Genomic DNA, 16,404 nt, shown 5'->3' with positions numbered 1-16,404 from the left:
GAGGTAGTATGTACATGAATGTACAGTTAAAGTAGTGGTTTCTTTGCAGCAATTCGACCATGAAGGCCTGATTCACACAGTCTCCTCTGAGGAGCTGATGTTGAGATGTGTCTGTTACTTGAACTCTGTGAAGCATTTATTTGGGCTGCAGTTTCTGAGCCTGGTAACTCTAATGAACTTATCCTCTGCAGGAGAGGTAACTCTGGGTCTTCCTTTCCTGTGGCGGTCCTCATGAGAGCCAGTTTCATCATTGCGCTTGCTGGTTTTTGCGACTGCACTTCAAGAAACGTTCAAAGTTCTTGAAATGTTCCAGATTGACTGACCTTAATGTCTTAAATTAATGATGGACTGTCATTTCTCTTTGCTTATTTGAGCTGTTCTTGCCATAATATGGACTTGGTCTTTTACCAAATAGGGCTATCTTCTGTATACCACCCCTACCTTGTCACAACACAACTGATTGGCTCGAATGCATTAAGAAGGGAAGAAATTCCACAAATGTATTTTTAACAAGGCACACCTGTTAATTTAAATGCATTCCAGGTGACTACCTCAAGAAGCTGATTGAGAGAATGCCAAGAGTGTACAAAGCTGTCATCAAGGCAAATGGTGGCTACTTTGAAGAATCTCAAATGTAAAATATATTTGATTTGTTTAACACTTTTCTGGTTTCTACATGATTCCATATGTGTTATTTCATAGTTTCGATGTCTTCACTATTATTTTACAATGTAGAAAATAGTACAAATAAAGAAAAACCCTTGAATGAGGTGTGTCCAAACATTTGACTGTTACTGCAAGTATTCACACGACTGTTACTGCAAGTATTCACACGACTGTTACTGCAAGTATTCACACGACTGTTACTGCAAGTATTCACACGACTGTTACTGCAAGTATTCCCACGACTGTTACTGCAAGTATTCACACGACTGTTACTGCAAGTATTCCCACGACTGTTACTGCAAGTATTCACACGACTGTTACTGCAAGTATTCACACGACTGTTACTGCAAGTATTCACACGACTGATTCGATACTTTGTAGAAGAACCTTTGGCAGCAATTACAGCTGTCAGTCTTTCTGGTTAAGTCTGTAAGGGCTCTCCACACCTGGATTTGGCAACATATTTTCAAAATGTTTCAAGCTGTGTCAAATTGGTTGTTGATCATCGCTAGACAACCATTTACAGGTCTTCCCATAGATTTTCAATTAGATTTAAGTCAAAACTGTAACTCGACCACTCAGGAACATTCACTGTCTTCTTGGTATGCAACTCCAGTGTAGATTTGGCCTTATTTTAGGTTATTGTCCTGCAGAAAGGTGAATTAATCACCCAGTGTCTGGTGGAAAGCAGACTGAACAAGGTTTTCCCCTCGGACGTTGACTGTGCTTAGCTCAATTCCGTTTATTTTTTGTATCCTGAAAAACCTCCTCAGTGCTTAACGATTAGAAGCATACTCATAACTAATGATGCAGCCACCACTGTGCTTGAAAATATGGAGAGTGGTACTTAGTCAGTCGTGTGTTGTATTGGATTTTCCCCTTTTATAACACTTTGTATTAAGGACAAAAAGTTAATTGCTTTGCCAATTTCTTTTTTCCAGTATTACCTCAGTACCTTGTTGAAAACAGGATGCATGTTTTGGAATATTTTTTAATTCTGTACATGCTTCCTTTTCACTCTGTCAATTAACTAAGTTTTGTAGAGTAACTACAGTGTTATTGATCCATACTCAGTTTTCTCCTATCACAGCCATTAAACTCTGTAACTGTCTTAAAGTCACCACTGACCTCATGGTGAAATCCCTGAGAGGTTTCCATCCACTCTGGCAACTGAGTTAGGAAGGACACCTGTATCTTTGTAGTGACTGGGTGTATTGAAACACCACCCAAAGTATAATTAACAACTTCACCATGCTCAAAGGGATATTATTACTTTTTACCAATCCACCAATAGGTTCACTATTTGACTGAGGGACCTGTCAGATGATCGTGTAGGGTACAGAGAGGAGGTAGCCATTCAAAAATCATGTTAAACACTATTATTGTACACAGAGTCCATGCAACTTATGTGACTTGTTATGCAAATGTTTTACTTTCACTCTTGAACTTATTTAGGCTTGCCATAACAAAGGGGTTGAATACTTATTGACTATTTTTTAAATGTATTATACAAATATAATTCCACTTTTGACATTATGGGATACTGTGTGTAGGCCAGTGTAACAACAACTTGGAAAAAGTCACGGGATGTGAATACATTCTGAAGTCACTGTATGTATACATTCATACGTATGCAGATGGTCTTCCAGGTACAGCACTGCCTGTGGCGGTCGAACAGAAAATTACCTGAATGCTGATGCAAACACAACACATGCAAAGGACCCCGGGTTGAAAATCATATGGATATGGGTTGGCCACCTTCAAAACAAACAGATCACCATATACTATCTCTGAAAATGCTGCCTTTTAGGCCATCGTGGGAGGGGGGGGGGGGGTTATGCTTCCATTACCTTGTCATTCACAATGCTCTTCCCATCCCAGGCCCAGCCGCGCTTTGTGAAGTAGTTGACGGTGGCAAACTCGATGAGGGCAGAGAAGACAAAGGCGTAGCAGACAGCGATGAACCAGTCCATGGCCGTGGCGTAGGCCACCTTGGGGAGGGAGTTACGAGCACTTATACTCAGGGTGGTCATTGTCAGGACAGTGGTTACACCTAGGGGAACAGCAAAACAGTTTCAGCTTGGTCAGTTCCCTTTGATTATCATTCAATTATTTAAGTACCTTATCAACAGATACCATGTACAGCCAAATCATTACATTTGGGTTAGCAAAGTAGTTTAGGTGTATAGTAATGACACGGTATAGTGCAGACTTAAAGTGAAATGTTACTGTTTTATGTAATTTAGGAGAATGCATAACTTAACATGTACCAACAAATGCTTTACTGTAACATCAAAGCAAGATGACATTTAGGATGCTCCAGTGTTACAGGAAAAGCCTGGGGCACAACTTGAATTCATAAGGAGATATATAGGCACATATTTTGTTTATTTCCCATCTAATCAATGGAAGATGGGATTAAAAGGACAGGCTACAACACCAAGAGCCAACAGGTAGGCTGCAATTTAATAATCTGAATGGTGTTGTTGTTATTTACTGTAGGATTTGGAAGGGGAGAAAGTGGACAGTTAAAGTTATGTAGACTAAGTTAGCCTAGCTAACGTTAAATAGCTCATCTTGGTTTGATCAGTGGGGAACCATCGGGGCCTTGAAGGCCTAAGGATTTATAGAAATAGATAAATAAAATATACATAAAAAAAACATTACAATTTATATTTTACAATATTGTAATCATTTTCTGATTGAATACCTTCAGTTTGTGTTAATACTGAATAGAAAAAATATCCAATCATAATATTCTTTAGTGGTATCTGGATAGAAACATTGAACCTGCTCAGCCAGCCATTGGCTCGGCCTTTAGAAGCTGGACAGCTTTACCATTGTATTACAATTTTGGAGTAATAGTGGAATGAACATAGAGCTGTGGCGGTCACAAATTTTAATCAGATGGCGATTGTCAAGCAAATAACTGGCGGTCTCACGTCATTGACCATTCGTTAATGAACACATTTAGCATCTCCTGGCTTCCACACGTTAAAAGTCTAATAAATCCATGTCATTTCAAATCAAATCAAATTTTATAGGTCACATACACTACCTACTCATTCAAGGGTTTTGCTTTATATTTACTATTTTCGTCATTGTAGAATAATAGAAGACATCAAAACTATGAAATAACACATGTGGAATCAAGTAGTAACCAAAAAAGTGTTAAACAAATCAAAATATATTTTATTTTTGAGATTATTCAAATAGCCACCCTTTGCCTTGATGACAGTTTTGCACACCCTTGATATTCTCTCAACCAGCTTCACATGGAATGCTTTTCCAATAGTCTTGAAGGAGTTCCCATACATGCTGAGCACTTGATTGCTTTTCCTTCATTCTGCAGTTCAACTCATCTCAAACCATCTCAATGTGGTTGAGGTCAGGGGATTGTGGAGGCCAGGTCATCTGATGCAGCACTCCATCACTCTCCTTCTTGGTAAAATAGCCCTTACACAGCATGGAGGTGTGTTGGGCCATTGTCCTGTTGAAAAACAAGTGATAGTCCCACTAAGCACAATCTGATCGCGGCAGAATGTTGTGGTATACATGCTGGTTAAGTGTGCCTTGATTTCTAAATGTCACCAGCAAAGCACCCCCACTCCATAACACCTCCTCCTCCTTGCTTTATGGTGGGAAATACACACGCAGAGATCATCCGTTCACCCACATTGCGTCTCACAACGACATGGCGGCTGGAACCAAAAATCGCACATTTGGACATCAAGACCAAAGGACAAATTTCCACCGGTCTAATGTCCATTGCTTGTGTTTCTTGGCTCAAGCAAGTCTCTTTTTTCCTGTTGGTGTCCTTTAGTAGTGGTTTATTTGCAGCAATTAGACTATGAAGGCCTGATTTACGCTGTTTCCTCTGAACAATTGATGTTGAGATGTCTGTTACTTGAACTCTGGGAAGCATTTATTTGGGCTGCAATGTTTGGAGGATGGTAACTCTAAACTTAACCTCTGCATCAGAGGTAACTCTGGGTCTTCCATTCCTGTGGCGGTCCTCATGAGAGTCAATTTCATCATAGCGCTTGATGGTTTTTGCAACTGCACTTGGAGAAACTTTAAAAGTTCTTGAAATTTTTCAGTTTTAAAGTAATGATGCATGGTCATTTGTTTATTTGAGCTGTTCTTGCCATAATATGGACTTGGGTCTTTTAACAAATAGGGCTATCTTCTGTATACCCCACCTACCTTGTCACAACACAACTGATTGGCTCAAATGCATTAAGAAGGAAAGAAATTCCACAACTTGACTTTTAAGAAGGCACACCTGTTGATTGACATGCATTCCAGGTGACTACCTCATGAAGCTGGTTGAGAGAATGCCAAGAGTGTGCGAAGCTGTCATCAAGGCAAAGGGTGGCTATTTGAAGAATCTCAAATGTATTTTGATTTTTACTGTACATGATTCCACATGTGTTAGTTCATAGTTTATGTCTTCACTATTATTCTACAATGTAGAAAATAGTAAAAATAAAGAAAAACCCTTGAATGAGTAGGTGTTCTAAAACCTTTGTCCGGTAGTGTATGTCAGTTAAGCTTCACACCCCTTGTAAATCAGATTCATGTGATTAATTTTAAGATGTTATTTTGCCACTTAAGTTGTGATACAAACCTTATCAAAACCTAAAGGCCTATGGGCTAGGCTACATGAGGTGTGCGACTATGATTAGAAAAAGTCGCAAAGTGATAGGCTAATATTGTCACCCATCAGACTATTCTTGATTTAATCTCGTCTTTACATACACTAAATAATATGTGTAACATTTGTTTTGATTGAGATTGGAACATTATCATGCTCCTGTCGCAAAACAGGGGCAGCGGGGAAAAATACATCTAATCTATGCACTTAAATAGCTAATTGAGGACACTTTTCCCGTGGTTCATTTTCATGCCAGCCAGGTAGGCTATTACTCCTGTTGTAAAGATAAACAATGCGCTTAATATTAGTAAAGTTCAGAAATAAATATAGTAGTCCTAGCCTATTGAAAACTGATGGATCCTCCTCTTTTTAGTAGAGGCCATCACTCTGTTTTCTCGAGCAATTGCACAGCATATAGAAATGTTGCACAACATGAGCACATGGGCTCTCATGAAGTGTTTGATTACATTTTCAAACACATTCTCACTGATGTCATAGTGATTAGAGGGAAAATAGAGTGCTGAGTACCAGGCAGTTAGCAAGTTTGGTAGGCTACTGATGACCATCAGTGTGGCGTGGCGGTTACCAGTGTGGCGGTAATACAGTCACTGCAACAGCCCTAAATTAACCAGTTACATTTTGACTTGCAATGGGTGGGACCATTTATTTTTTAAAGTGACGTGTCTAGGCCTCACTACTGAGAGTGCAAGAGGTAATGAATTCATAATACAGAATAACAGTGGGTGGCGGCAATACACTAATATTCTGCCATAAAACATTGAAGAAGAAAGGGGAGCATTATAAAAGAATCAGTGTCGCTAGTAGCGTTAGCTAGCTTGTGTTGTAGTAGTGTTACAAAGGTGACAACATCTGTAGCAGCTCTTCAAGGTGGACTTCAAGGTGGATGTTGCTAATTTGTTATAGATTAACTTTCAAACTTAATTTACAAATGTCAATCATCTGGTAAGTGACACTGTTTTTTGTTGCAGCTCACTTGCTGTGAGATACCGCTTTGAAAATAAAAATATTGCATTTAAACTTTAAATCACCGGTTAGTGTGATGAACGTGATAAAATATATTTGCAATGGGAATTAATAGCTGGTTTGTTAATTTCATTTTGGAAATTAAATGGTTGTGCTTTTGTAATTGTAGGCACCATGGAACGCACAGGTATTAGGGTCGCTGTCCTTTCAGCACCATGGAACGCACAGGTATTAGGGTCGCTGTCCTTTCAGCACCATGGAACGCACAGGTATTAGGGTCGCTGTCCTTTCAGCACCATGGAACGCACAGGTATTAGGATCGCTGTCCTTTCAGCGCCATGAGCCTGTCACCTTTGATGTGCCACTGTTGTTGTCATCATTGGCGATAGTGGTGTTGGCTACAATAGGTTGTGTAAACAGTGCATTATTTTATGATGTGTGTCACATGCCGGTTCTGTCTGTGTGTACGGGAGCCCAAAGAGCGGCCAGGCTCTTTAGGCTCTTCCTTCTGTTTTTCAGCTAGAGATTTTTTCTTAACGTTAAGGATCCCAATTTTGTTTATAAGTTTTAATATTTAAACGTTAACACTCCTAATTGCAACATATGGTGCATTTGGTTTCTTGTAGGCGTAAGTAAAATACCATGTAAACTACTCGGTACCGGTGCCCCCTGTATATAGCCTCGTTATTGTTATTCTTATTGTGTTACTTTTTATTATTTTAGCCTACTTGGTAAATATTTTTTCCTTATTGAACTGCACTGTTGGTTTAGGGCTGGTAAGTAAGCATTTGTTGTATTTGGTGCATGTGGCAAATAAAGTTTGATTTGATGTCTTCTACCTGAACAGTGCACCTTGTATGTCAATGGTGACATTTCTTTTAAATGTACCTTTATTTAACCAGGCAAGTCAGTTAAGAACAAATTCTTCTTTTCAATGACGGCCTAGGAACAGTGGGTTAACTGCCTGTTCAGGGGCAGAACAACAGATTTGTACCTTGTCAGCTTGGGGATTTGAACTTGCAACCTTCTGGTTACTAGTCCAACGCTCTAACCATAAGGATACCCTAACCACTATGCTACATTAATCGATGACACAAAATATATCAAAATAAATAACCATTCTTATCTAAAATTTTCTCTTGACACATTTGTGCCTGATGTTTTGATTTGAGGGCTGTATGAAAACATTGCGAGTCCCCACTGAAGTTCAGCTTAGCTCAGATTTCCTTTTATTTTAATGAGTGGGAGGGGGAAAAAAGTATCTGCAGATAAGAGATGAGACTGTATTTACTCAGAGTATTTTTAGAACTAAGGTCCAGAATAAGTTCTTTGAATTTCTTTAACCAAGTTTTTTCTTAAATGTTCGTTTGCTGCCCACTTCTCTGTGGCACTGAAATAATGAGGAGAATTAAAGGGACACAAAGAATAATAAACCAACTAACTCCTCCTTCTCAGAGCATATCCAATCATATCTAGAAATGGCCTGATTAAAGCTTACACAGCTATGGGCCATTTCTACCATGAACACATCAGCATTCTGTTTTTCGGTGCATACTATTTTGTGATGTACTTCTCCTTTATGTGATATACTGTGTTTATCATGTGAATGGTACTCACCTCTGCAGTGATATGACATCAACACCATTGTCCCGGAAACCAAAGACCCAATCCAATTTGCATACCGCTCCAACAGATAGTGCCCACAAAGCTCCTCACTAAGCTAAAGACCCCGGGACTAACACCTCCCTCTGCAACTGGATTCTGGACGTCCTGATGGGCAGTCCCCAGGTGGTAAGGGCATGCAACAACACATCTGCCACACTGGCCCCTCAGTGGTGACATGCTTAGTCCCCTCCTGTACTCCCTGTTCACCCACGACTGCGTGGCCAAGCACTACTCCAACACCATCATTAAGTTTGTTGATGACACAACGGTGGTAGGCCTGCTCACCGACAACGATGAGACAGCCTATAGGAGGTTAGAGACCTGGCAGTTTGGTGTCAGGACAACAACCTCTCTGTCAACGTGAGCAAAACAAAGGAGCTGATCGTGGATTACAGGAAAAGGAGGACCGAACACGCCTCCATTCACATCGACTGGGCTTTAGTGGAGCAGGTTGAGAGCTTAAAGTCCCTCGGTGTCCACATCCTCAACAAACTATCATGGTCCAAACACCAAGACAGTCGTGAAGAGGGCACGACAATGCCTATTCCCCCTCAGTAGAATGAAAAGAGTTGGCATGGGTCCCCAGATCCTCAACAGCTGCACCATCGAGAGCATCTTGACTGGTTGTATAGTCGCCTGGTATGGCAATTGCTCGGCAACTGACCGTAAGGGTAAGGCGCTACAAAGGTTAGTGCGTACGGCCCAGTACATCACTGTGGCCAAGTTTTCTGCCATCCAGGACCTCTATACTAGGCTGTGACTGAGGAAGGCCCAAAAAATTGTCAAAGACTCCAGTCACCCAAGTCGTAGACTGGTCTCTCTGTTACCGCACGGTAAGCGGTAACGGAGCGCCACGTCTAGGTCCATAAGGCTCCTTAACAGCTTCTACGCCCAATCCAAAAGACTGCTGAACAATTAATCAAATGGCCACCCGGACTATTTGCATTGACACCGCCTCCCTTGTTTTTACACTGCTGTTACTTACTGTTTATCATCTCTGCATAGTCACTTTACCCCTGACTACATGTACATATTACCTAGACTAACCTGTACCCCCACACATTTACTCAGTACCGGTATTCCCTGTATATAGCCTCGTTATTGTTATTTTCTGTACTTTAGTTTATTTAGTATATCAAATAAAATAAATGTATCAATGTCTCCCCATGTGTATAAAGCATATTTTGTAGTCTATATTCCGCCATGGACTACAATCAACCCCCTGCCTTTTGTAAACAGTCCAAGTCCTGTTGACACTGGTCACACCATTAAACTAGCCTTCCTCTTGGCCACTAGCACTCGATTAAAATACCTTGCTATGGCAGGATGAAAATTCACTTGCCTTTTCAGGATGTCGCACAGGATCACATTTAAAGTGTTGCTCATTCATTGCACAGAAATACAAACAGCTATTGGAGCTGCAGAGTGGATTGGAAGACAGGCTAACGGACACACAGGGCACATCCCCAAGGCTCCTGGCACCACAGAGAAACACTGAACCGCAAGTAGACACGCAGAGGGGTTAGTCTAAGACAGTGGTTCCCAAAGTTTTTATAGTCCCGTACCCCTTCAAACATTCACCCTCCAGCTGCGTACCTCCTCTAGCACCAGTGTCAGCGCACTCTCAAATGTTGTTGTTTTCCATCATTGTAAGCCTGCCACACACTCTATATGATACATTTATTAAAACATAAGAATGAGTGTGAGTTGTTGTCACAACCCGGCTCGTGGGAAGTGACAAAGAGCTCTTACAGGACAAATAATAATAATCTATAATTTTGCTCTTTATTTAACAATTTTACTTTTAAAACCTTATTCGTTCATCAAATTATGAATAATGAAAAGGGTGTGCTTGAAAGGATGCACATAACTCTGCAATGTTGGGTTTTATTGGAGAGAGTCTCAGTCTTAAATCATTTTTCAACACAAAGTCTGTGCCTGTATTTAGTTTTCATGCTAGTGAGGGCCCAGAATCCACTCTCACATAGGTACGTGGTTGCAAAGGGCATCAGTGTCTTAACAGCGCAATTTGCCAAGGCAGGATACTCAGAGTGCAGCCCAATCCAGAAATCTGGCAGTGGCTTCTGATTAAATTCAATTTTCACAGAACCACTTGTTGCAATTTCGATGAGGCTCTCTTGTTCAGATATCGGTAAGTGGACTGGAGGCAGGGCATGAAAGGGATAAGGAATCCAATGTGTCACCCGTTTCAGGAAAGTACCTGTGTAATTGCACATCCAACACACTCAGGTGCTTTGCTATATCACATTTGACATTGTCTTGTCCGTAAGCTTGAGTTCATTTGCACACAAAAAATCATACAATGATGGAAAGACCTGTGTGTTGTCCTTATTAAATTCAGACAGAGAAGAGCGCCAACTTCTTAATCATGTCTTCAATTTTGTCCCGCACATTGAATATAGTTGCGGAGAATGCCTGTAATTCTAGATTCAGATCATTCAGGGGAGAAAAAACATCACCCAGATAGGCCAGTCATGTGAGAAACTCATCATCATGCAAGCGGTCAGACAAGTTAAAATTATGGTCAGTAAAGAAATCTTTAAGCTTGTCTCTCAATTTAAAAAACATTGTCAATACTTTGCCCCTTGATAACCAGTGCACTTCTGTATGTTGTAAAAGTGATACATGGTCGCTGCCCATATCATTGCATAGTGCAGAAAATAAACGAGAGTTCAGGGACCTTGCATTTTTACTGTAGTGTCCAATACGTCTTTCAAGCTGTCTGGCATTCCCTTGGCAGCAAGAGCCTCTTGGTGGATGCTGCAGTGTACCCAAGTGGTGTCGGAAGCAACTGCTTGCATGCACGTTACCACTCCACTATGTCAATGTGATTAGATCTTAATTATTTGACGAGGCTGCCGGTATTTGACATTGTGTTGTTATTTCACTGAACACTAGATGGTTTCATTTGATTTTTCTGTTGTTCTGGGACTGATTTGCATTTTTCGCAACAAAGTACATTAATCTCTAGGAGACAACTTGTCTCCTTCCTGAGCGGTGTGACGGCTGCGTGGTCCCATGGAGTTCATACTTGTGTACTATTGTTTGTACAGATCAACGTGGTACCTTCAGGCGTTTGGAAATTGCTCCCAAGGATGAACCAGACTTGTGGAGGTCTACAATTTATTTTCTGAGGTCTTGGCTGATTTCTTTGGATTTTCCCATGATGTCAAGCCAAGAGGCACTGAGTTTGAAGGTAGGCCTTGAAACCCATCCACAGGTACACCTCTAATTGACTCAAATTATGTCAATTAGCCTATCAGAAGCTTCTAAAGCCATGACATAATTTTCATGAATTTTCCAAGCTGCTTAAAGGCACAGTCAACTTAGTGTATGTAAACTTCTCACCCACTGGAATTGTGATACAGTGAATTATAAGTGAAATAATCTGTCTGTAAACAATTGTTGGAAAAATTACTTGTCATGCAAAAAGTAGATATCCTAACTGACTTGCCAAAACTATAGTTTGTTAACAAGAAATTTGTGGAGTGGTTGAAAAACGAGTTTTAATGACTCCAACCTAGTGTATGTAAACTTTCGACATCAATTGTACAGTGCCTTGCGAAAGTATTCGGCCCCCTTGAACTTTGCGACCTTTTGCCACATTTCAGGCTTCAAACAAAGATATAAAACTGTATTTTTTTGTGAAGAATCAACAACAAGTGGGACACAATCATGAAGTGGAACGACATTTATTGGACATTTGAAACTTTTTTAACAAATCAAAAACTGAAAAATTGGGCGTGCAAAATTATTCAGCCCCTTTACTTTCAGTGCAGCAAACTCTCTCCAGAAGTTCAGTGAGGATCTCTGAATGATCCAATGTTGACCTAAATCACTAATGATGATAAATACAATCCACCTGTGTGTAATCAAGTCTCCGTATCAATGCACCTGCACTGTGATAGTCTCAGAGGTCCATTAAAAGCGCAGAGAGCATCATGAAGAACAAGGAACACACCAGGCAGGTCCGAAATACTGTTGTGAAGAAGTTTAAAGCCGGATTTGGATACAAAAAGATTTCCCAAGCTTTAAACATCCCAAGGAGCACTGTGCAAGCGATAATATTGAAATGGAAGGAGTATCAGACCACTGCAAATCTACCAAGACCTGGCCGTCCCTCTAAACTTTCAGCTCATACAAGGAGAAGACTGATCAGAGATGCAGCCAAGAGGCCCATGATCACTCTGGATGAACTGCAGAGATCTACAGCTGAGGTGGGAGACTCGTATATTGCACAAATCTGGCCTTTATGGAAGAGTGGCAAGAAGAAAGCCATTTCTTAAAGATATCCATAAAAAGTGTAGTTTAAAGTTTGCCACAAGCCACCTGGGAGACACACCAAACATGTGGAAAAAGGTGCTCTGGTCAGATGAAACCAAAATTGAACTTTTTGGCAACAATGCAAAACGTTATGTTTGGCGTAAAAGCAACACAGCTCATCACCCTCAACACACCATCCCCACTGTCAAACATGGTGGTGGCAGCATCATGGTTTGGGCCTGCTTTTCTTCAGCAGGGACAGGGAAGATGGTTAAAATTGATGGGAAGATGGATGGAGCCAAATATAGGACCATTCTGGAAGAAAACCTGATGGAGTCTGCAAAAGACCTGAGACTGGGACGGAGATTTGTCTTCCAACAAGACAATGATCCAAAACATAAAGCAAAATCTACAATGGAATGGTTCAAAAATAAACATATCCAGGTGTTAGAATGGCCAAGTCAAAGTCCAGACCTGAATCCAATCGAGAATCTGTGGAAAGAACTGAAAACGCTCTCCATCCAACCTCACTGAGCTCGAGCTGTTTTGCAAGGAGGAATGGGAAAGAATTTCAGTCTCTCGATGTGCAAAACGGATAGAGACATACCCCAAGCGACTTACAGCTGTAATCGCAGCAAAAGGTGGCGCTACAAAGTATTAACTTAAGGGGGCTGAATAATTTTGCACGCCCAATTTTTCAGTTTTTGATTTGTTAAAAAAGTTTCAAATATCCAATAAATGTCGTTCCACTTCATGATTGTGTCCCACTTGTTGTTGATTCTTCACAAAAAAATACAGTTTTATATCATTATGTTTGAAGCCAGAAATGTGGCAAAAGGTCGCAAAGTTCAAGGGGGCCGAATACTTTCGCAAGGCACTGTATGTATGTATGTATGTATGTATAATAAAATATTCAAAACTTTTTTATTTGCTGTACCATTGACGGCATTGCACGTACCCCAGTTTGGAATACCTGGTCTAGGATAACATCACTGTCGGATAAGGAGTTCCATACTCACCAAACACAGTCCTAGCTGGCACGGACTCTCTGTTCAGCCAGAAGGACACTTGGGAGAGGATGACGGTCATAATGCATGGTAGATAGGTCTGGATCACAAAGTATCCAATCTTCCGCTTCAAATGGAAATGTGCCGTCATGACAGTGTATTCGCCTGTAAAGAGAGAGAGTGCTTTATTCATTTATACGGCCTCGACTACAGTGCCACTCTTGAAGGATAGCGTTATTTATTTACGTCCGATTCTATTCGTTTTTCACCAGTTCATATGCGAATTCATTATAATATGGATGTGGATGCTTTGGGTTGGATATGCAATGTTCAAAAAACTATGGACTTTTCAGTTCAAACAATAAGCCTATTGAATAAAGCTTTGTACATTGTAATTGTATGACCGCAATGCAAAACTAAACCTCTAACGAGGACATTCAATTATGCCAATGCCGCATGCATGACTTATAATGGGAAAATATCTCAAAGAGAACCCAAGATGAGAAGAGAAAGTTGTTTACCCACCTAATCCCAAAATATGTATTATTCCCTGTTATTTGAGAGCACTTGCAGTACTGCCTGCTTTCACCCCATTTACAGGGAGTCTTGATGCTCTCTCGCTCTCCTGTCTTCACACACACGTTATGTTCTTCTATACTCGTGGGGACCTAAAATACATTTCCATTCAAAATCACATTTTCCCTAAACCTTAACATAAACTTATCCTGTAACCCTAACCACCAACTCCTTACCCTAACTCTAACCCTAAATCTAACCCCTAAGCTTAAAATAGCCATTGTCCTCATGGGGACTTGGGAAATGGGGAGGATAATTTGCATGCCTGCCCTGATGTCTCTCTGTCGTGGATGGGGGGTAATTTGCTTGCCTGCACAAATTGTCTCTCTGTTGTAGATGGGGAGGTTAATTTGCATGCCTGCCCTGATGTCTCTCTGTCGTCGATGGAGGGAGAGAATCTGTGAGACGTGGTGGGATTTACTCCAGAGAAGTTTATGCGTGCTTCCCTGCGAGCGGGAAGACTGTAATTACAGGATGAAGATGATAATCACTCCACAGACGTAACAGACTTAAGGTCCTCTACCGCCATTGCAATCAAGTGGCTCAAACACCAAAAGATTGTGGAGCATTTTGTGTAGATTGGTAAAACAAATCCCAATTAACTGGTTCTCAATATCCAGGCTCCATGTCAACAATTTGTGGAAATTGTGCAATGGGGTAAATACTTAATTAAATTAACTAGAAAATGCCATATCTCAGACTGGCCAATAAAAAGGAAAGATGGCCAAAAGAACAGACACTGGACAAAGATATGGCTTTTTCTTAGTAACTTTGCCTAGAAAGCCAGCATCCCGAAGTTGCCTCTTCACTGTTGACGTTGAGACTGGTGTTTGGCAGGTACTATTTAATGAAGATGCCAGTTGAGGACTTGTGAGGCGTCCGTTTCTCAAGCTAGACACTCTAATGTACTTGTCCTCTTGCTCAGTTGTGCACCGGGACCTCCCACTCCTCTTTATATTCTGGATAGAGGCAGTTTGCGCTGTTCTGTGAAGGGAGTAGTTAGTACACAGCGCTGTACGAGATCTTCCGTTTCTTGGCAATTTCTCACATGGAATAGCCTTCATTTCTCAAAACAAGAAAAGACTGAGGAGTTTCAGAAGAAAGGGCTTTGTTTCTGGCCATTTTGAGCCTGTAATCGAACCCACAAATGCTGATGCTCCAGATACTCAACTAGTCTAAAGAAGGCCAGGTTTATTGCTTATTTATTCATAAAAAAAGTTTTCAGTTGTGCTAACATAATTGCAAAAGGGTTTTCTAATGATAAACTTGGATTTAAAATGTTAAACTTGGATTGGCTAAACGCAACATGCCATTGGAACACAGGAGTGATGCTTGCTGATTATGGGCCTCTGTACAGTTATGCAGATATTCCATAAAAAATCTGCCATTTCCAGCTACAATAGTAATTTACAATATTAACAATGTCTACACTGTATTTCTGATCAATTTGATGTTATTTTAATGGACTTTTTTTCTTCTTCAAAAACAAGGACATTTCTAAGTGACCCCAAACTTTTGAACGGTAGTGTACATATTATCTAAAGTACCTCGACTAACCTGTACCCCTGCACATTGACTCGGTACCGGTACCCACTGTATATAGCCTTGCTACTGTTATTTAATTGCTGCTCTTATTTTTTTACTTTAGTTAATTTAGTAAATATTTTTCTTAACTGCATTGTTGGTTAAGGGCTTTTCACAGTATTGTATTTGGCGAATGTGACATTTGATTTGAACCCTTCTGCCTCAGCCAGGGTCGGGAGGGCCAGAAACATGGATTACCCTTCACCCCTGGCTGAAGAAAACCAACAGTGCACCTCAGCCACGCTAAAGGTCCTAAACGATATCATAAGCGTCATTGATAAAAGACAGTACTGTGCAGCCATCTTCATCGACCTGGCCAAGGCTTTCGACTCTGTCAAACACCGTATTCTTATCGGCAGACTCAACAGCCTTGGTTTCTCTAATGACTGTCTCGCCTGGTTCACTAACTACTTCTCAGATAGAGTTCAGTGTGTCAAATCGGAGGGCCTGTTGTCTGGACCTCTGGCAGTCTGTATGGCGGTGCCACAGGATTCAATTTTCAGGCCAACATTTTTCTCTGCATATATCACTGATGTTGCTCTTGCTGCGTGTGATTCTTCGATCACCTACACAGACGACACCATTCTGTATACATCTGGCCCTTCTTTGGACACTGTGTTAACAAACCTCCAAACCAGCTTCAACGCCATACAACACTCCTTACGAGGCCTTCAACTGCTCGTAAATGCTAATAAAACGAAATACATACTCTTCAACCAATCGCTGCCCGCACCCGCCTGCCCCGACTAGCATCACTACTCTGGACGGTTCTGACTTATGTGGATATGTGGACAGAATATGTGGACAACTACAAATACCTAGGTATCTGGTTAGACTGTAAAGTCTCCTTCCAGACTCAGATTAAGCCTTTCCAATCCAAAGTTACATCTAGAATCGGCTTCCTATTTCACAACAAAGCCTCCTCCACTCATGCTGCCAAACTTACCCTCGTAAAACTGACTATCCTAAATATCCTTGGCT

The 16,404-nt window shown here is 40.9% G+C and overlaps 1 protein-coding gene across 3 annotated transcripts in view; it reads right to left on the bottom strand.

Moving 5' to 3' along the window:
* The window catches only part of LOC118379181 (gamma-aminobutyric acid receptor subunit alpha-2-like), a 69,388-nt gene that overhangs the window by 16,760 nt on the left and 36,224 nt on the right, over positions 1 to 16,404 (bottom strand). For all 3 annotated transcript variants that reach the window (XM_052511052.1, XM_035766190.2, XM_052511060.1), the window contains 2 exons: positions 13,276 to 13,428; positions 2,517 to 2,719 (listed from right to left, as the gene is read on the bottom strand). In XM_052511052.1, coding sequence (XP_052367012.1) covers positions 2,517 to 2,719; positions 13,276 to 13,428 — 356 coding nt within the window. The remainder of the gene's footprint in view (positions 1 to 2,516; positions 2,720 to 13,275; positions 13,429 to 16,404) is intronic.

The sequence above is a fragment of the Oncorhynchus keta genome, chromosome 4 (genome assembly GCF_023373465.1).
Source record: "Oncorhynchus keta strain PuntledgeMale-10-30-2019 chromosome 4, Oket_V2, whole genome shotgun sequence".
Taxonomy (NCBI): Eukaryota; Metazoa; Chordata; class Actinopteri; order Salmoniformes; family Salmonidae; genus Oncorhynchus; species Oncorhynchus keta.
This window is presented reverse-complemented; position numbering and strand designations above follow the sequence as displayed.